The sequence below is a fragment of the Sylvia atricapilla genome, unplaced genomic scaffold, assembly GCF_009819655.1.
Source record: "Sylvia atricapilla isolate bSylAtr1 unplaced genomic scaffold, bSylAtr1.pri scaffold_92_arrow_ctg1, whole genome shotgun sequence".
Taxonomy (NCBI): domain Eukaryota; kingdom Metazoa; phylum Chordata; class Aves; order Passeriformes; family Sylviidae; genus Sylvia; species Sylvia atricapilla.
The window spans coordinates 8,548-28,246 of record NW_027077173.1 but is presented as its reverse complement, the minus strand read 5'-3'; the positions used below and the strand labels follow the sequence as shown (position 1 = coordinate 28,246).

Below are 19,699 nucleotides of genomic sequence, written 5' to 3'. Positions count from 1 at the left end.
GGGTGGGTTTGAGGGGGTTTTCCTGGCCCCTGAGGGTGGGAATTCCTCAGGATCGCCTTGGAGGGATGATCCCTGACACTCCTGTGGGTCAGTGATTCCTGAGGCTTCCATGGGGTGGTAATTCCTGGGATTCCCATGGGATGGTGACCCCCGTGGGATGATGATCCTGAGACCCCCGTGGGCTGGTGATTCCCGGTGGATCAATGACCCCGAGACCCCCGTGGGCTGGTGATTCCCGGTGGATCAATGACCCCGAGACCCCCGTGGGCTGATGATTCCCAGTGGATCAATGACCCCGAGACCCCCGTGGTTGGTCATTCCCGGTGGGTCAATGACCCTGAGACCCCCGTGGTTGGTCATTCCCAGTGGGTCAGTGACCCTGAGACCCCCGTGGTTGGTCATTCCCAGTGGGTCAGTGACCCTGAGACCCCCGTGGGCTGATGATTCCCGGTGGATCAATGACCCCCGAGACCCCCGGGGTTGGTGATTCCGGTGGATCAATGACCCTGAGACCCCCGTGGGTTGGTGATTCCGGTGGGTCAGTGACCCCTGAGACCCCCGTGGTTGGTGATTCCCAGGATCCTGGTGGATCAATGACCCCGAGACCCCCGTGGGCTGGTGATTCCGGTGGATCAATGACCCTGAGCCCCCCGTGGTTTCCCATCCCTCAATCCATGGAATGATATCCCTGAGACCCTCAGACATCCTGAGACCCCCACGGGCTGGCGATTTTAGAGACCCCCGTGTGTCAATAATCCAAAAAAACCCCCGCGTGTCCTTGATCTCCAAAACCCCCGTGGAATCACCAACCCCGGGACCCTCCCGGTGCTGCCCTCGGGTGGGACCCGCTGCTGCCGCGGTTCCGCGCCGGTTCTCGGGATCCCGGCGACTCCCGGCGCTGGCGGCTCCCGGTGCTGCCAGCTCCGGTCCTCCACGGAGCAGGGGGCAGAACCGAGCGGCTCCGGACCGCCCTCCGTGTCCCGTGTTCCGCTTCCTTCCGCCGCCGCCGCCGCCGCCGGGCAGGATGCGACCGGCCCCCGCCGCCCGCTCAGGTAAGTACCGACCACCGCCCACGGGATGGGGGAAAACATCCAGCCCCGTCACCTCCGGTCCCCGCTGTCCCGAGAGGTGACACCAGCACGGGGACACCGGGATGAGGTTTACCTCCCACCGCCGGGGGTACCGGCACAGCCCCGCTCCGGTGTGAGAGGTGCGGTGTAAATCCCCGGTAGCACCGGCGGGAGAGACGCTCGGTGCCGTCCCCTGGGAGTTACGGGGCCGCCGTTCCCGGTGCCGGGTTATCTGTGCTACCGTGGTTATTACCCGCCGGTGCCGTGGTTACCGGAGCGCCGTGACCGTCGGTACGGCGGGGCACCGGTGTGCCGCGGTTACCGGCACTGTGCTCACCGCTACCGGGGCTCGGCTGGGAATTATCCCGGTAGGATCCACCCCACAGCAGCACCCGGGACACACGGATACCCCGTCAGAGGGGCCGCCAAGGCCACACACAGGAGAGAAGCTTCTCCGTGCCTCAGTTTCCCCCCTGTGCGATGGTGAAGGGCAAAGAGAACAAACGCCGGGGTTTGTCCTGATTTTCGGGGGGCTGCGGGAGGGGTCGATCCCGCTCTTGGCCCCGGTGTCACCCTCCTGGGCCGTGCCACGGTTGCCCGGTGGCAGCCGGTGTGTCGGACTCTGGACCCGGACTGGGCGGTGCAGCCGGGAGATAACGCTGCCAACAGCCCCGGGGTCAAAGGCTCCGGCTCACGCAGAACTTTCTGGGTGCCAGCCGCGGTGCCATATGCAGGGTCCCCCGGGAGCTGGGGACACGCGGGTCGCTGTCACCCCGTGTGACAAGGTCGCCGAGCTCCCTGACCTGCCCTCGTCCCCTCCTCGCAGCGGCTGCCGCCGTGCCGGCCGAGCTCGGGGCGCCGTGCCCGCAGCGCTGAGGGCACGGGGGGCTCGGCCCGCTGCCCCCGGCCCCGTCTGCTCACCGGCCATGGGCAGCCACGAGAAGGACCCGGCCTCTCCCAAACGGGCCCTGTCCCGCTCCAACAGCACCGTGTCCTCCAAGCACAGCAGCGTCCAGCAGGTGGGATTGGGATTGGGATTTGGGTTTGGGTTTGGGTTTGGGTTTGGGTTTGGGTTTGGGTTTGGGTTTGGGTTTGGGTTTGGGTTTGGGTTTGGATTTGGAATGGATTCGGATTCAGATTCAGATTCGGATTTGGATTTGGATTTGGAATAGATTCAGATTCGGATTTGGATTTGGATTTGGATTTGGATTTGGATTTGGATTTGGATTCGGATTCGGATTCGGATCTGGATTTGGATTTGGAATGGGTTCGGATTCAGATTTGGATTTGGATTCAGATTCGGATTTGGACTGGGATTTGGGTTTGGATTTGGATCTGGATTCTGGGGGGAAACACCACAGGGAGGCTTTGGGGTCTGCTTTAGGATGATGCCTTGGGGTCTGCTTTAGGACGATGCCCCTGTGGGTTAGCAGATGTCCCTGCCTGGGGACAAGGTGGGCAGCGGCCCCTGGTGCTCAGGGACCCCCACGCTGTCCCCACAGGGCTCGGAGAGCTGGGAGGTGGTGGAGGAGCCCCGTGGCCGGGGCAGCCCGGGGCGGCAGCCGCAGAGACACGAGGGGTACCTGCTCAAGAAGAGGAAATGGCCCCTGAAGGGCTGGCACAAGGTAACGGGCAGAGCTGGCACCAGGAGCAGTGATCCCAGCAGCTCCTGGCACCATTTGGGCAGAGGAGCTGCTCTCTGAACCCCCTCCCCTAAAAAAAACCACACCTTTTCCCCTCCATCCCCAGAGGTACTTCGTGTTGGAAAACGGGATCCTGAAATATTCCACCACGCGCCAGGACGTGAGTTGTGCTGCTCGGGGCTGTGGCCACTCGCCCTCCCGGGGGGCTCGGGGCTGGGGGACACCCCCGTGGCCCCCCTGAGGAAGGTTTGGGGGGTCTGACCCCCCTGGGCTCCCCCAGGTCCTCAAGGGCAAACTGCACGGTGCCATCGATGTCCGGCAGTCCGTCATGTCCGTCAACAAGAAGGCGCAGAGGGTCGACCTGGACACGGAGGACAACATTTATCACCTCAAGGTGCCGCTGAGGGCGAGCTGGAGCTGGGATGGCACAGGGTCAGGGGACATCAAGGCCCCAGCTCTCCAGCTGACCCCTTTGTCCCCTCAGATCAAGTCCCCGGAGGTGTTCTCCGGCTGGGTGAGCAGCCTCTGCGCCCACCACCACGGCGAGCGGCCGGAGCCGTGTCCCCCGGGGGGTCCTGACGCTCAGGTGGGTGACAGCTCGAGGTGACAGCGCCGGGCAGGGTGAGCGACACCGGATTGACGCCCTCTGTGCCCTGCCGCAGGGGCAGTGGACGCGGATCCTGCCCTCGGGCAGTGCCCCTGCCCTGTCCGCTCTGGCCAGCTCCAGGGACAAGGTGAACGCCTGGCTGAAGGACAGCGAGGGGCTGGAGCGCTGCTCGGCCGGTGAGCGGGGCCTGAGGGGGGTGTGGGGCCGGGCAGGGGGTCTGTGTCCCCTCCCTGACCTCTGTGACCCCTCACAGACCCCTGTGTCCCCTCCCTGATCTCTGTGTCCCCTCCCGGACCCCTGTGTCCCCTACCCTGACCTTTGTGTCCCCTCACTGACCTTTGTGTCCCCTCCCTGACCTCTGTGTCCACTCCCTGACCTCTGTGACCCCTCACGGACCCGTGTGTCCCCTCCCTGACCTCTGTGTCCCCTCCCTGAGTTCTGTGTCCCCTCCTGACCTCTATGTCCCCTCCCTGACCTCTGTGTCCCCTCTCTGACCTCTGTGCCCCCTCCCTGACCTCTGTGCCCCCTCTCTGACCTCTGTGTCCCCTCATGGACCCCTGTGTCCCCTCCCTGACCTCTGTGCCCCCTCCCTGACCTCTGTGCCCCCTCCCTGACCCCCTTGTCCCCTCCTGAACCCTGTGTCCCCTACCCGACCTTTGTGTCCCCTCTCTGACCTCTGTGCCCCCTACTTGACCTCTATGTCTCCTCCTTGACCTCTGTGTTCCTACCTTGACCTCTGTGCCCCCTTCCTGACCTCTGTGTCCCCTCCTGACCCTGTGTCCCCTCTCTGACCTCCGTGTCCCCTCCCTGACCCCCATGTCCTCTCCCTGACCCCCGTGTCCCCTCCCTGACCCCCGTGTCCCCTCCTGACCCCGGTGTCCCCTCCCTGACCCCGGTGTCCCCTCCCTGACCCCGGTGTCCCCTCCTGACCCCGTGTCCCCTCCCTGACCCCGGTGTCCCCTCCTGACCCCGGTGTCCCCTCCCTGACCCCGTGTCCCCTCCCTGACCTCTGTGTCCCCTCCCTGATCTCTGTGTCCCCTCACGGACCCCTGTGTCCCCTACCCTGACCTTTGTGTCCCCTCCCTGACCTTTGTGTCCCCTCCCTGATCTCTGTGTCCCCTCACGGACCCCTGTGTCCCCTACCCTGACCTTTGTGTCCCCTCCCTGACCTTTGTGTCCCCTCCCTGATCTCTGTGTCCCCTCACAGACCCCTGTGTCCCCTACCCTGACCTTTGTGTCCCCTCCCTGACCTCTGTGCCCCCTCCCTGACCCCGTGTCCCCTCCCTGACCTTTGTGTCCCCTCTCTGACCTCTGTGCCCCCTCCCTGACCTCTGTGTCCCCTACCCTGACCTCTGTGTCCCCTCCCTGACCTTTGTGTCCACTCCCTGATCCCTGTGTCCCCTCACGGACCCCTGTGTCCCCTACCCTGACCTTTGTGTCCCCTCCCTGACCTTTGTGTCCCCTCACAGACTCCTGTGCCCCCTCCCTGAGTTCTGTGTCCTCTCCTGACCCCGGTGTCCCCTCCTGACCCCTGTGTCCCCTCCTGACCCCTGTGTCCCCTCCTGACCCCGGTGTCCCCTCCCTGATCTCCATGTCCCCTCCTGACCCCGTGTCCCCTCCCTGACCCCGGTGTCCCCTCCCTGACCCCGGTGTCCCCTCCTGACCCCGGTGTCCCCTCCTGACCTCTGTGTCCCCTCCTGACCCCGTGTCCCCTCCCTGACCCCCGTGTCCCCTCCTGACCCCGGTGTCCCCTCCTGACCCCCATGTCCCCTCCCTGACCTTTGTGTCCCCTCCTGACCCCGTGTCCCCTCCCTGACCTCTGTGTCCCCTCCCTGACCTTTGTGTCCCCTCACAGACTCCTGTGCCCCCTCCCTGAGTTCTGTGTCCTCTCCCTGACCCCTGTGTCCCCTCCCTGAGTTCTGTGTCCCCTCCCTGACCTCTGTGTCCCCTCCCTGACCTCTGTGTCCCCTCCCTGACCCCGGTGTCCCCTCCTGACCCCGTGTCCCCTCCTGTCCCCTGGCAGAGCTGTCCGAGTGCCAGGCCAAGCTGCAGGAGCTGACGGGAATGCTCCAACACCTGGAGGCGCTGCACCGCATCCCCTCGGCCCCGCTCATCTCCGGCAGCCAGGTGAGGGGGACAGACAGGGGACAGGGGACAGACAGGGGACAGCCAGGTGACAGGTGACGGCCAGGTGAGAGGGGACAGACAGGGGACAGGGGACAGCCAGGGGACAGCCAGGGGACAGACAGGTGAGAGGGGACAGGGGACAGCCAGGTGAGGGGGGACAGCAAAGTGAGAGGAGAAAACCAGGTGAGGGTGGACAGCCAGGTGACAGGGGACAGCCAGGTGACAGCCAGGTGAGGGCAGACAGCCAGGTGACAGGGATGTCCCCTGGCCGTCCCTTTCCTGGGGGAGGGTCCCGCTGAAGCCCCCTCCTCTTCCTCCCAGCCCACGGAGAGGCCGAAGAAGGGCCGGAGGACCACCAAGATCTGGTGCACCCAGAGCTTTGCCAAGGACGACACCATCGGCAGGGTGAGGGTGAGCTGTCCTCGTGCCAGACAAAAACCCCAAAAAACTGAGAGATATTCCAGAATATTTCAAAATATTCCAAACGTTTCGCAAGGCAAAAAAGCTTTTTATTATCTAATTTTTACTACTTTTTGTAAGGTGTTCCCGTAGAGCTTTAACGTGGTTGGGGTGAATAGGAACAACATTTTTCTAATCCCTTTATTTAAACTGGAGAAACAGCAAAATGCCACCTGGAGAAAGATTGTTTTGAGAAAAATCAGCTCATCGTGGTGTGGGACACACAAGGGACGAGGCAGGCAGCAGAAAGGTTCATTTTAATGTTTCCAACTCCGTTTATAAACACTTTTAACAGAAGGCAAAAAGGTTGCTGCTGCTTCCACCTCGTAGGTGAACATCACCATCAACCGTATTTCTCCTCCCAGGGAAGAAACATTCCTCCCGGAGGAGAAATATGTGAAAAAAGTAGAAAATCCTAAATATATACGGAGTTTAGACGAAACTGCACGAGAATTTTCAGTACAAAAACGCAAACGCTCAGAAAGCAGGAATATGTAAAAGAAGTAGAAAATCCTAAATATATACGGAGTTTAGACGAAGTCGTGTGAGAATTTTCAGTACAAAAAAACCTGCAAATGCTCAGAGAGCAGGAAAATTCAGGGTGACGACAGCTGTTCACCAGGAGTGTTTTGAGAAGGGATAACTGTTCACCGAGATCCTGTCGAGAAAAAGCTTTTTGAGAAGTTTTTTTTCCCTTGGTGGGGGGAAAAAAGTTCCCACATGGAACCGCCCAGGTGACCCCACTGACCCCTTATCGGCGATCGATGGAGAGATGGGAACACTGATTCATGATCAGAACTCGATTTTACTCATCTTTTCCGAGTCTTATACACCATTTCAGCAAGGTTAATCATTTCTACGACAATAATTAGGTTAAAAGATCGTACGAGCGAACTCATGCATCGTACAACATCTTTATGGCAGGGGGCGGATTGAATCGTTTCCCTGAAACAGGTTTGAATCCCATCTTCTCATAAACTCAAAGTTCTGTCTGTCCTTGCCGCGGCATCTTAGTCACCGGGTTAATTATGCTAATTAAGCCCGTCTTACTCTCAGACTCGTGTGTTCCCCCGTGTCCCCTCCGCAGGTGGGCCGCCTGCACGGCTCTGTCCCCAACCTGTCACGTTACCTGGAGTCGTCACAGAGCCAGCTGCCCTTCAGCCTGCCCCCGGAGTACAGCCAGCTGCAGCGCAGCTTCTGGCTGCTGGCTCAGAAAGGTGGGATGGGGACATGGGGAGGGGGGATTTGGGAGGTTTTTGGGGTGCTGAACCTTCGCTTTGGTTTCCCTCCCGAGCAGTGCACGGCTCTCTGAGCAGCGTGGTGGCCGCGCTGGTGGCCGAGAGGGCTCGTCTGGAGGAGATGAGACAGGCGCTGGACAGGCAGGGGCCAGCCCCACGTCCCGGCACCGCAGGGGTGAGCCATGGCAGAGGGGCACCTCGGGGTGCTGCTGGGTGTCCCTTGTCCCCGTCAGTCCTCTCCTGGCTGCAGGAGGCTCGGGGAGGGGACTGTCCCTTGTCCCCGTCAGTCCTCTCCTTGGCTGGAGGAGGCTCGGGGAGGGGACTGTCCCCTTGTCCCTGTCAGCGCTGTCCTGGCTGCAGGAGGGGACTGTCCCCTTGTCCCCGTCAGTCCTCTCCTGGCTGCAGGAGGCTCGGGGAGGGGACTGTCCCTTGTCCCTGTCAGCGCTGTCCTGGCTGCAGGAGGGGACTGTCCCCTTGTCCCCGTCAGTCCTCTCCTGGCTGCAGGAGGGGACTGTCCCCTTGTCCCCGTCAGTCCTCTCCTGGCTGCAGGAGGGGACTGTCCCTTGTCCCCGTCAGCGCTGTCCTGGCTGCAGCAGGCTCGGGGAGGGGACTGTCCCCTTGTCCCCGTCAGCGCTGTCCTGGCTGCAGCAGGCTCGGGGAGGGGACTCTGCTCAGCCTCCCCCTTTTCCCGCAGCCCTCCCTGCGCCGCTTCCACTCCCTCTCCGTGTCCTCCGACACCACGCTGGACTCCTTCGCCTCGCTGCACCCCGATGAGGTCAGGGCGGGCCGGGGTGGGGGTCCTGGGAGCCCCCCGGGGTGGGGCTGAGCCGGTGGCTGTCCCCACAGCCGGACTCGCTGCCCGCCAAGGGCCGGGAGCAGCAGCTCTCCAACCGCAGCATCGTCTCGCTGGCCGACTCTCACACCGAGTTCTTCGATGCCTGCGAGGTTTTTCTGTCCGCCAGCTCCTCTGAGAACGAGGTGAGGGGGTTTTTTTGGGGGGGTTTGGGGGTGTTCTGGTGGTGGTGGGGCTCTGCGGACCCCTCCCCTGCCGCCTCCTCGCCGCTCTGGGTTCATGTCTCCCCTCTCTCTTCCCCCGTCCCGTCTCATCAGCCGGCCCCGGGGCTGCTCCCCGTGTCCCCCCCGGTCCCCGTGTCCCCCCCGGTCCCCGTGTCCCCCCCGGCCCCTCGCAGCCCCCTCCCGCCCCTCTCGGGGGGTCTCCGCAGCCTCTGAGCCAAATGGGTGCTCCCCCACCTCCCCCTCCCCATCCCGACACCCCCAGCCCATCCCAACATCCCGAGCCTCATCCCACTCCCTTTTTGGGGATTTTTTTTTTTTGGGGGGGGGCTCCCCTACCCTCCCCTTCCGTGGGGTCCCCCCACATCCCCCCGCGACCCCCCGAAGCCCCCCGACGGTCCCCGCGCCCTCCGCAGCCCTCGGAGGACGAGTCGTGCCTCAGCGAGGTGACCGGCGGCGAGGAGAACACGGAGCCGGGGGCACCGGGCCGCGCCCCGACAGGTACCGGGGACACCGGGGACGGAGAGCGACAAGGGACAGGGATTTGGGACCGGGGAGGGGACGGGAAACAGCGGGTGGGGGAGGGAAACCGGGGGGAAAGGACCGAGAGGGATGCGGGGAGGGGAGGAACGGGGAGGGGAGAAATGGGGAGAAGTGGGGAGGGGAGAAATAGGGAGGGGGAGGACCGGGGAGGGGAGAAACGGGGATGGGGAGGAATGGGGAGGAATGGGGAGGGGGTGAGAGGAACAGGGAGGGGAGGACCGAGGAGGGGATGGGAAGGACCGAGGAGGGAAGGACCGGGGAGGGGAGGAACGAGATGGGGAGGGGAGGACCGGGGATGGGGAGGATCGAGGATGGGAGGAACAGGGAGGGGAGGATCGGAGAGTGGAGAACAGGGGATAGGGAGGGGAGGACCGGGGAGGGGAGAAATAGGGAGGGGAGGACCGGGGATGGGGAGGACAAGGGATGGGGAAGAACGGGGAGGGGATGGGAGGACCGGGGAGGGGAGAAACGAGATGGGGAGAACAGGGGATGGGGAGGACCGGGAATGGGGATGGGGAGGAACGGGGAAGGGAGGACCGGGGATGGGGAGGGGAGGACCGGGGATGGGGAGGAACGGGGAAGGGAGAACCGGGGATAGGGAGAACCAGGGAGAAGAGAGGAGGAACGGGGGGGGATGAGACGACCGGGGAGGGGAGGACAGGGGATGGGAGAAACGAGATGCGGAGAACAGGGGATGGGGAGGACCGGAGATAGGGAGGATCGGAGAGGGGAGGAACAGGGAGGGGAGGACCGGGGAGGGGATGAGAGGACCGAGGATGAGAGGACCGGGGAGGGGAGAAACGGGGAGGGGAGGACCAGGGAGAGGATGACCGGGGAGGGGGAGGAACGAGATGAGAACAGGGGATGGGGAGGACCGGAGATAGGGAGGATCGGAGAGGGGAGGAACGAGAATGGAGAGGACCGGAGATGGGGAGGAACGAGGATGGGAGAAATAGGGAGGAGAGGACCGGGAATGGGGAGGGGAGGACCGAGGAGAGGAGGAGCGGGGAGGGGAGAAATAGGGAAGGGAGGACCGGGAATGGGAAGGAACGAGGAGGGAAGGATCGGGGAGGGAAGGAACGAGATGGGGAGGACCGGAGAGGGGAGGAACAAAGAGGAGAGGACCGAGGAGGGGAGGACCGAGGATGGGATGGGGAGGAAGGGGGAGAGGAGAAACGGGGCGGGAAGGACCGGGGATGGGGAGGACCGGGGATGGGATGGGGAGGACCGGGGATGGGAGGACCGAGGATGGGAGGACCGAGGAGAGGCAGGCCTCCATCCCACCGCCCGCTGCCCGGCAGGAGCAGAACGCCCGGCCCTACCCACGGAACCTCCGCCGCTGGAGCCGCCGCTGGAGCTGCCGGGGCCGGACCCTCGGAGGAGGAGCCGCCTGCCCGCTCCGCCGGCTCCCTCGGGGGACGTCAGCCTCTGGGGGCTCCTGAGGAGCAGCGTGGGCAAGGACCTGTCCCGAGTGGCGCTGCCCGTGCAGCTGAACGAGCCGCTCAACACCCTGCAGAGGCTGTGCGAGGAGCTGGAGTACAGCGCGCTGCTGGACAGAGCCAGCCGAGCCCGGGACCCCCGGCAGCGCTTGGTCAGGGCGGGGACACCGGGGGGCATTCGGGGACACGGGGACACCGCGGGGACACGGGGACACTGCGGGGACTCGGGGACACCGCGGGGATTCAGGGACACCGGGGGGACACGGGGACACCAGGGACACTGGGGACACCGGGGGGCATTCGGGGACACGGGGACACCAGGGGGATTCGGGGACACCGGGGACACCAGGGGGGGTTTGGGGACACCGCGGGGACACGGGGACACCGCGGGGACACGGGGACACTGCGGGGACACGGGGACACCGGGGGGATTCGGGGACACCGGGGGGATTCGAGGACACCGGGGGGATTTGGGGACACCACGGGGACACGGGGACACCGGGGGGATTTGGGGACACCAGGGTGACAGGAAGAATTCGAGGATTCTGGGGACACAAAGGAACCCAAAATCATGGGGCAACAGGGACAATTTGAGAATTTAGGGGACACAGAGAAGCCCGAGGTCAGGGGGGATGTCAGGGACAATTTCAGGATTTGGGGACATGGGGGAGCCCGAGGTCATGTGGGGACAGGGACAATTTGAGGATATGGGGACACAAGGGAACCCAAAATCATGGGGTGACAGGGACAATTTGAGAATTTCGGGGACATGGGGGAGCCCAAGGTCATGGAAGGTGACAGGGACAATTTGAGAATTTAGGAGATGCAGAGAAGTCCAAAATCATGGAGGATGACAGGGACAATTTGAGGATTTGGGGACACAGACAAGCCCAAAACCACGGGGCGACAGGGACAATTTTAGGATTTGGGGACACAGGCAAGCCCAAAATCATGAGGAATGACAGGGACAATTTAAGAATTTTAGGGGCCACAGACAAGCCCCAAACCACGGGGCGACAGGGACAATTTGAGGATTTTGGGGACATGGGGGAGCCCAAGGTCATGGAAGGTGACAGGGACAATTTGAGGATTCAGGGGCCGCAGACAAGCCCAAAATCATGGGGTGACAGGGACAGTTTGAGGATTTGGGGACACAGAGAAGCCTGAGGTCATGGGGTGACAGGGACAATTTAAGAATTTAGGGGCCACAGACAAGCCCAAAACCACGGGGCGACAGGGACAATTTTAGGATTTGGGGACACAGACAAGCCCAAAATCATGAGGGATGACAGGGACAATTTGAGAATTTTGGGAACACAGACAAGCCCAAACCACGGGGTGACAGGGACAATTTTAGGATTTGGGGACACAGACAAGCCCAAAATCATGAGAGGAGTGACAGGGACAATTTAAGAATTTTTGGGCCACAGACAAGCCCAAAACCACGGGGCGACAGGGACAATTTGAGAATTTAGGAGATGTAGAGAAGCCTAAAATCATGGAGGATGACAGGGACAATTTGAGAATTTTAGGGCCACAGACAAGCCCCAAACCACGGGGCGACAGGGGCCATTTGAGCATTTAACACTCTCAGACCACACAACCCTACTGCCACCCTTGAGCAACGGGGCGAGGCCGGCCGCGTCGCCACCCCGCACACGGTGACAACAGCGCGGTGACCTCGGTGACAGGTGTACGTGGCCGCCTTCGCCGTGTCCGCCTACGCCTCCACCTACTACCGGGCGGGCTGCAAACCCTTTAACCCCGTCCTGGGCGAGACCTACGAGTGCGTGAGGCCGGATCGCGGCTTCCGCTTCATCAGCGAGCAGGTGGGCGCCTGGGGGGTCCCTGGGGGACACCCCGGGGTGGCCGCGGCGGTGGCATGTCCCTCTTTGTCCCCCGCAGGTGTCACACCATCCTCCCGTCTCCGCTTGCCACGCGGAGTCGGAGAATTTCGTCTTCTGGCAAGGTGAGTGCTTGGCGTCAGGAGGGGTTCTCTACCTCATTATTTTTATTTTTTGGGGTTGTTGAAAATGAAAATCGGGGTTTTTAGTGGGTTTAGGGGTTCGGGTTAATCAAGGTGAAGGGGTTTAAATTTTTGTTCTTCTTTTTCACGCTCGGTGATGTGTTTTAAGGGAGGGTGGAATGTTATGTGAGTCCCTCACGTGAAGGTCTGTCACCTCATGAGGGTTGCCTGAAATAATTTATGTATTTTATATTTTTATTATTCTTTATTTTTATATTTTTAATAATTTTAACATATTTATATATTTAATAATTTTAATATATTTATATTTTAATAATTTTATAATGCTACAACATTATAATTTTTATATTTTTATAAATTTAGTAATTTAAACCGTTTTATATATTTGTATTTTTTATAATTTTATATTTTTTATTTTTTATAATTTAATAATTTTATAATTTTTTATTATTATAGTTTTTCTAATTTTTATGATTTTTATAATATTTATAGTTTTTCTGGTTTTTATAGTTTTCCTAAATTATCAGAAATAATTTATAAAAATTCCCAGACGACACAGAAGGAGGAGTATGAGGAAAAAAAATAACAAAAGGTTTTGATCAAGGCAAAACCAACAAATTATACAAAACAAAAAGTGGAAGAACCCATGTGAGGTGCACAGGATGGGGTGCTTATACCTGTCGTGTCTCAAAAATACACAAAAACAGCCCAAAAATGCACAAAAATATACAAAAACTGCCAAAAATGCACAAAAAATACACAAAAACTGCCAAAAATGGCCGGAAATGAGAGTCTCTGCTCTCCTTTAAGGGTGTAACGATCTGGGATGGGTTAGAAAATAACTCAGGGGCTTGAGGAGGAGCTCCAGGGTCCCGAAATTTTTGGTTCTTTGCCTCATAAGTGAAACAAAGAGTGAACCCCAAATCCTTTCCTAATTATGGAAACACCGAAATTTCTGGTTCTTTACCTTAAAAATGAAGAAAGAGTGAACTCCAAATCCTTTCTTAATTTTGGGAACACCGAAATTTCTGGGTTTTTACCTTAAAAATAAAGCAAAGAGTGAACCCCAAATCCTTTCCTAATATGGGAACACCGAAATTTCTGGTTCTTTGCCTTAAAACTGAAACAAAGAATGGACCCCAAATCCTTTCTTAATTGTGGAAACACCGAAATTTCTGGTTCTTTGCCTTAAAAGTGAAACAAAGAATGAACCCCAAATCCTTTCTTAATTGTGGAAACACCGAAATTTCTGATTTTTTGCCTTAAAAGCAAAACAAAAATGAGCCCTAGATCTTTTCCTCTAATTATGGGAACACCAAAATTTCTGGTTTTTTACCTTAAAAGCAAAACAAAGAATGAACCCTAGATCTTTTCCGCTAATTATTATGGAACACCAAAATTAGATTTCTGGTTCTTTACCTTAAAAATGAAGCAAAAAGTGAACCCCAAATCCTTTCTTAATTATGGAAACACCGAAATTTCTGGGTTTTTGCCTTAAAAGCAAAACAAAGAATGAACCCTACATCTTTTCCTCTAATTATGGGAACACCGAAATTTCTGGTTTTTTCCCTTAAAAGTGAAGCAAAGAATGAACCCCAAATCCTTTCCTAATTATGGGAACACCAAAATTTCTGGTTCTTTACCTTTTAAATGAAACAAAGAATGAACCCCAAATCCTTTCTTAATTATGGAAACACCGAAATTTCTGGTTCTTTGCCTTAAAAATAAAGCAAAAAGTGAACCCCGAATCTTTTCCTCTGATTATGGGAACACCAAAATTTCTGGTTTTTTTACCTTAAAAGTGAAGCGAGGGGGATCTCACCTTCTCCTCCTCCTCCTCCTCCTCCAGACATGAGGTGGAAGAACAAATTCTGGGGCAAATCCTTGGAGATCGTCCCCGTGGGCACCGTCAACGTCCAGTTACCCAGGTGAGACCCCCCCAGCCCCATATTTGGGGACCCCCCACGCCCACCCCCGGGTGCCCCCCACTCAGGGGGTGTCCCCCCACTCACGGGGTGTCCCCTCAGGACCGGGGACCACTACGAGTGGAACAAGGTGACCACGTGCATCCACAACGTTCTGAGCGGGCCGCGCTGGATCGAGCACTACGGGGAGGTGCTGATCCGAAACACCCGCGACTCCTCCTACCACTGCAAACTCACCTTCTGCAAGGTGCGCCCCGCCCCGCCCCGCCCCTAAAGTGCCCAGGCTCCGCCCACACGCTGCCCCTGACCACGCCCCTTTGTGTTAATGCGGCCCGGCCACGCCTTCTTTAGGTGTGGCCTCGCCGCGTCATTGATTTGGTGATTAAAGTGTGTGTTGTTGTCCCGCCCCTTGTTTGGCCCCGCCCCCTCGTTTATGGATCCACCCCTTCCCAATAGCTCCGCCCCCTTTAGTGCCCCGCCCTTTAGGCTGTTCATCATTCCCGGCCCCACCCTTTTCCAGTGGCCCCGCCTTTTTCGCAATGACCCCACTTAATCATAGCCCCGCCCTTTCCTAGTCACCCTTCGCAGTGACTCCACCCATCATAGCCACACCCTTGCCCAGTGGCCACGCCCTTTCCCAGTTACTCCACTCTTTGCCCCTCCCTTTTCCAGTAGCCACGCCCTCTCCCAGTGGCCCCACCCCATCATAGCCACACCCTCTTCCAAGAGCCCCGCCCTTTCCAAAGGCCCCACCAATTTCCCATGGCCCCACCCTATTATAGCCCCACCCCTTTCCCAGCAGCTCCTCCCTTCCCACTGACCCCACCCTATCATAGCCCCACCCCTTTCCCATTGGCCCCGCCCCTCCCCACAGACACCGTTCTATCATAGCCACGCCCCTTTCCCATTGGCCCCGCCCCTCCCCTCAGACCCTGCTCTATCCTAGCCACGCCCCTTTCACACTAGCCCCTCCCTTTCCCACTGACCCCACTCTACTATAGCCCCACCCTTTCTCAACAGCCCCACCCATTTCCCATTGGCCCCACCCCTTTCCCAGTAGCTCCACCCCTTTCCCAATAGCTCCACCCCTTTCCCTTTGGCCCCACCCCTTTCCCAGTAGCTCCACCCCCTATCCCAATAGCCCCACCCCTTCCCCATTGTCCCTGCTGACCCCAGCCCACCCTCCATTCCCCAATGACCACCCCGCTGACCCCACCCCACTGTCCATCCCCCGATGGCCACCCCACTGACCCCAGACAACCCTCCATGCCCGCTGACCACCCCGCTGACCGCAGCCCACCATCCATCCCCAATGACCGCAGCCCACCGTCCATCCCCAATGACCACCCCACTGACCCCACCCCACTGTCCATTCCCCGCTGACCACCCCGCTGACCCCAGCCCACCCTCCATCCCCAATGACCATCCCGATGACCCCAGCCCACCCTCCTGTCCCTGCTGACCCCAGCCCACCGTCCAGCCCCCGCTGACCCCAGCCCACCGTCAACCCCCCGATGACCACCCTGCTGACCCCAGCCCACCTTCCCATCCCTGCTGACCCCAGCCCACTGTCCACCCACCGCTGACCACCCCGCTGACCCCACCCCACTGTCCATCCCCAATGACCACCCCGCTGACCCCAGCCCACAATCCATGCCCAATGACCCCAGCCCACCCTCCCGTCCCCGCTGACCCCAGCCCACCGTCCACCCCCCGCTGATCCCAGCCCAGCGTCCTATCCCTGATGACCACCCCGCTGACCCCAGCCCACAATCCCATCCCCGCTGACCCCAGCCCACCCTCCATTCCCCGCTGACCACCCCGCTGACCCCAGCCCACCCTCCCGTCCCCGCTGACCCCAGCCCACCCTCCACCCCCCGCTGACCACCCCGCTGACCCCAGCCCACCGTCCATCCCCCGATGATCACCCCACTGACCCCAGCCCACCCTCCATTCCCCGCTGACCACCCCGCTGACCCCGCGGTGGCCGCAGGCGCGGTACTGGGGCGCGGGGGCCAACGAGGTGCAGGGCGCCGTGCTGAGCCGCGGCGGCACGGCCGTGGAGCGCCTGGCCGGCAAGTGGCACGAGGGGCTGCACCGCGGGCCGGCGCCGGGACACTGCGTCTGGAGAGCCAGTAAGGGGACACCGGGGGACACCGCCCCGAGCGCGGGTCACCGCGGCCTTTGGGGCTGTCCCCTGAGCGTCCTGATGTCCCCACGCAGACCCCATGCCCCGGGACCACGAGAGGAGTTACGGCTTCACGCAGTTCGCGCTGGAGCTGAACGAGCTGACGCCGGAGCTGCGCAGGGTGCTGCCCTCCACGGACACGAGGCTGCGGCCGGACCAGCGGTCAGCGGGGCCTGGGGGCGTGGGGGGGTGGACAGTGGTCACTGGGGATGGACAGTGGTCACTGGGGATGGACAGTGGTCATTGGGGATGGACCAGCGGTCAGCGGGGCCTGGGGGTGTGAGGGGGTGGACAGTGGTCACTGGGGGTGGACAGTGGTCATTGGGGATGGACAGTGGTCACTGGGGATGGACAGTGGTCACTGCAGCCGGACCAGCGGTCAGCGGGGCCTGGGGGCATGGGAGGGTGGACAGTGGTCATTGGGGATGAACAGTGGTCACTGTGGCCAGACCAGCGGTCAGCAAGGCCTGGGGGGACTTAGGGAGGGCTGGGAATGGGCAGTGGTCACTGGGGACAGCCAGGTGGTCACTGGGGGTTGACAGTGGTCATTGGGGATGGACAGTGGTCATTGGGGATGGACAGTGGTCATTGGGGATGGACAGTGGTTACTGCAGCCAGACCAGCGGTCAGTGGGGCTTGAGGGCCTGGGGAGGGCTGGGGATGGACAGTGGTCACTGAGGATGGACAGTGGTCATTGGGGATGGACAGTGGTCATTGGGGGTGGACAGTGGTCACTGCGGCCAGACCAGCGGTCAGCGGGGCCTGGGGGGGCTTAGGGAGGGCTGGGAATGGGCAGTGGTCACTGGGGACAGCCAGGTGGTCACTGGGGGTTGACAGTGGTCACTGCAGCCAGACCAGTGGTGAGTGGGGCTTGGGGGCCTGGGGAGGGCTGGGGATGGACAGTGGTCACTGAGGATGGACAGTGGTCACTGGGGGTGGACAGTGGTCATTGGGGATGGACAGTGGTCATTGGGGATGGACAGTGGTCACTGTGGCCAGACCAGCGGTCAGCGGGGCCTGGGGGTTTTGAGGAGGGCTGGGGATGGACAGTGGTCACTGGGGGTTGACAGTGGTCATTGGGGGTGGACAGTGGTCACTGCAGCCAGACCAGCGGTCAGCGGGGCCTGGGGGGGCTTAGGGAGGGCTGGGAATGGGCAGTGGTCACTGGGGACAGCCAGGTGGTCATTGGGGGTTGACAGTGGTCACTGCAGCCAGACCAGTGGTGAGTGGGGCTTGGGGGCCTGGGGAGGGCTGGGGATGGACAGTGGTCACTGAGGATGGACAGTGGTCGCTGGGGACAGCCAGTTGATCATTGAGGGTGGTCAGCTGGTCACTGAAGCCAGCTGGTCACTGAGGCCAACTGGTCACTGAGGCCACCCAGCTGGTCACTGAGGGTGTTCAGCCGGTCACTGAGGCTGGTCAGCCGGTCACTGAGGCCACCCAGCCGGTCACTGAGGGTGTTCAGCCGGTCACTGAGGCTGGTCAGCCGGTCACTGAGGCCACCAGCCGGTCACTGAGGGTGTTCAGCTGGTCACTGAGGGTGTTCAGCTGGTCACTGAGGCCACCAGCCGGTCACTGGGGGTGGTCAGCTGGTCACTGAGGCCACCCAGCCGGTCACTGGGGGTGTTCAGCCGGTGACTGAGGCTACCCAGCCGGTCACTGAGGGTGGTCAGCCGGTCACTGAGGCCACCAGCCGGTGCCTGAGGCCACCAGCCGGTGCCTGAGGCCACCATGCGGCCCCGGTGGCTCACAGGCCGCGCTGTCCCCGCTGTCCCCGCAGGTTCCTGGAGGAGGGGAACGTGCCGGCGGCCGAGGCGCAGAAGCGGCAGATCGAGCAGCTGCAGCGGGACCGGCGCCGCGTCATGGAGGAGAACAACATCACCCACCAGGCCCGCTTCTTCAGGTCTGGGGGCGCTCCCGGGGCTGGGGGACACCAGCAGAGGGAGATGGGGGGCTCCTGGGGAGTGGGGAGAACTTCTGGGGGTCCTCAGGGCACCCCAAGGCTCAGGGGGACGTGGGACACGTGGGGCTTTCAGGGGGATTTTGGGGTCTCAGGGAATGGGGAAAACCCCCCTGGAAGTCCTGAGGACACCCCAAAGCTCTGGGGGATGTGGGGCTCTCAGGGGGTCCTGGGTTTCTCAGGGGGTCCTGGGTTTCTCAGGGGGTCCTGGGGGCTCTCAAGAGGGTCCTGGATCTCTCAAGGGTGTCCTGGGGGCTCTCAGGAGGGTCCTGGGTTTCTCAGGGAGGTCATGGGTTTCTCAGGGGGTCCTGGAGCTCTCAGGAAATTAGGAAAACCCCCCTGGAAGTCTTGAGGACATCCCAAGGCTCAGGGGGATGTGAGATTTTAGAGGGTGAGAGTCTCTCAGGGGGTCCTGGGGCTCTCAGGGGGTCCTGGGTTTCTCAGGGGGTCCTGGGTTTCTCAGGAGGTCCTGGGTTTCTCAGGAGGTCCTGGGGGCTCTCAAGAGGGTCCTGGATCTCTCAAGGGTGTCCTGGGGGCTCTCAGGAGGGTCCTGGGTTTCTCAGGGAGGTCATGGGTTTCTCAGGGGGTCCTGGAGCTCTCAGGAAATTAGGAAAACCCCCCTGGAAGCCTTGAGGACATCCCAAGGCTCAGGGGGATGTGGGATTTTAGAGGGTGAGAGGCTCTCCGGGGGTCCTGGGTTTCTCAGGGGCTCCTGGGGCTCTCAGGGGGTCCTGGGGGCTCTCAAGGGTGTCCTGGGTATCTCAAGGGGTCCTGAGGCCTCTCAGGAAATGAGGACCACCCCCCCCCCCCATGGAAGTCTTGAGGACACCCCAAGGCTCAGGGGGATGTGGGTTTCTCAGGGGGTTGTGGGTTTCTCAGGGGGGTCCTGGGGCTCTCAGGGGGTCCTGGGGCATTCAGGGGGTCCTGAGGCCTCTCAGGAAATGAGGACCCCCCCCTAAAATCCCACCCCTGCCCTTGTCACCCCGTCCCCAGGCGCCTGACGGACGCCAGCGGGAAGGAGTCCTGGGTCACCAACCACACCTACTGGAAGCTGCGCCTGGACCCCGGCTTCGCCCACCTGGACAGCGCAGTGCTCTGGTAGCCCCCCCAAAAAATAAACCCGGGGCAGGGGTTTGCTGAGCCCCCCCAGCTCCTCCCGGCAGCGGGGCTGGTCCCCCCCAGCACTGAGGGGGTGCAGAATTCCCCCCTCCTTTTTTTTTCTTTTTTTTTTTTTTTTTTTTTTTCCGAGCCGTTTTTGCCGGTTTTTCCATAAAACTGTGATTTAAAAAACGGGAGAGGAGAGGAGAGGGTGGGTGGATGAGGAAGGGGGGGCACTGGCAATGCCTCCCCCTGCCCCAGCCCCAACCCCAGGGCAGAGCCTTGGGGACAATTTGAGGCGTTTTGGGGCTCCCCCTCTCCCTGCCCTGGGGGGTTTCGGGTGCCCGCGGGCGGGATGACCCCACTGTTCTTCCCCCCCACTCCCACCCCAAAATTGTGCC

The 19,699-nt window shown here is 60.7% G+C and overlaps 1 protein-coding gene across 1 annotated transcript; it reads left to right on the top strand.

The window, feature by feature from the left end:
* The first annotated feature begins 1,798 nt into the window (after window positions 1-1,798).
* On the top strand, window positions 1,799-19,431 carry OSBPL7 (oxysterol binding protein like 7). The gene is made up of 22 exons (XM_066340468.1): window positions 1,799-2,089; window positions 2,573-2,695; window positions 2,820-2,873; window positions 2,994-3,107; window positions 3,198-3,299; window positions 3,376-3,496; window positions 5,344-5,447; window positions 5,769-5,852; window positions 6,994-7,123; window positions 7,204-7,319; window positions 7,839-7,919; window positions 7,991-8,122; window positions 8,575-8,659; window positions 10,003-10,292; window positions 11,832-11,969; window positions 12,046-12,109; window positions 13,977-14,055; window positions 14,155-14,299; window positions 16,046-16,187; window positions 16,276-16,402; window positions 18,021-18,143; window positions 19,194-19,431. The coding sequence occupies exons 1-22, from the start codon at window positions 1,799-1,801 to the stop codon at window positions 19,300-19,302; spliced, it is 2,754 nt and encodes a 917-aa protein (XP_066196565.1). The 3' UTR covers window positions 19,303-19,431.
* The last annotated feature ends 268 nt before the right edge of the window (window positions 19,432-19,699 follow it).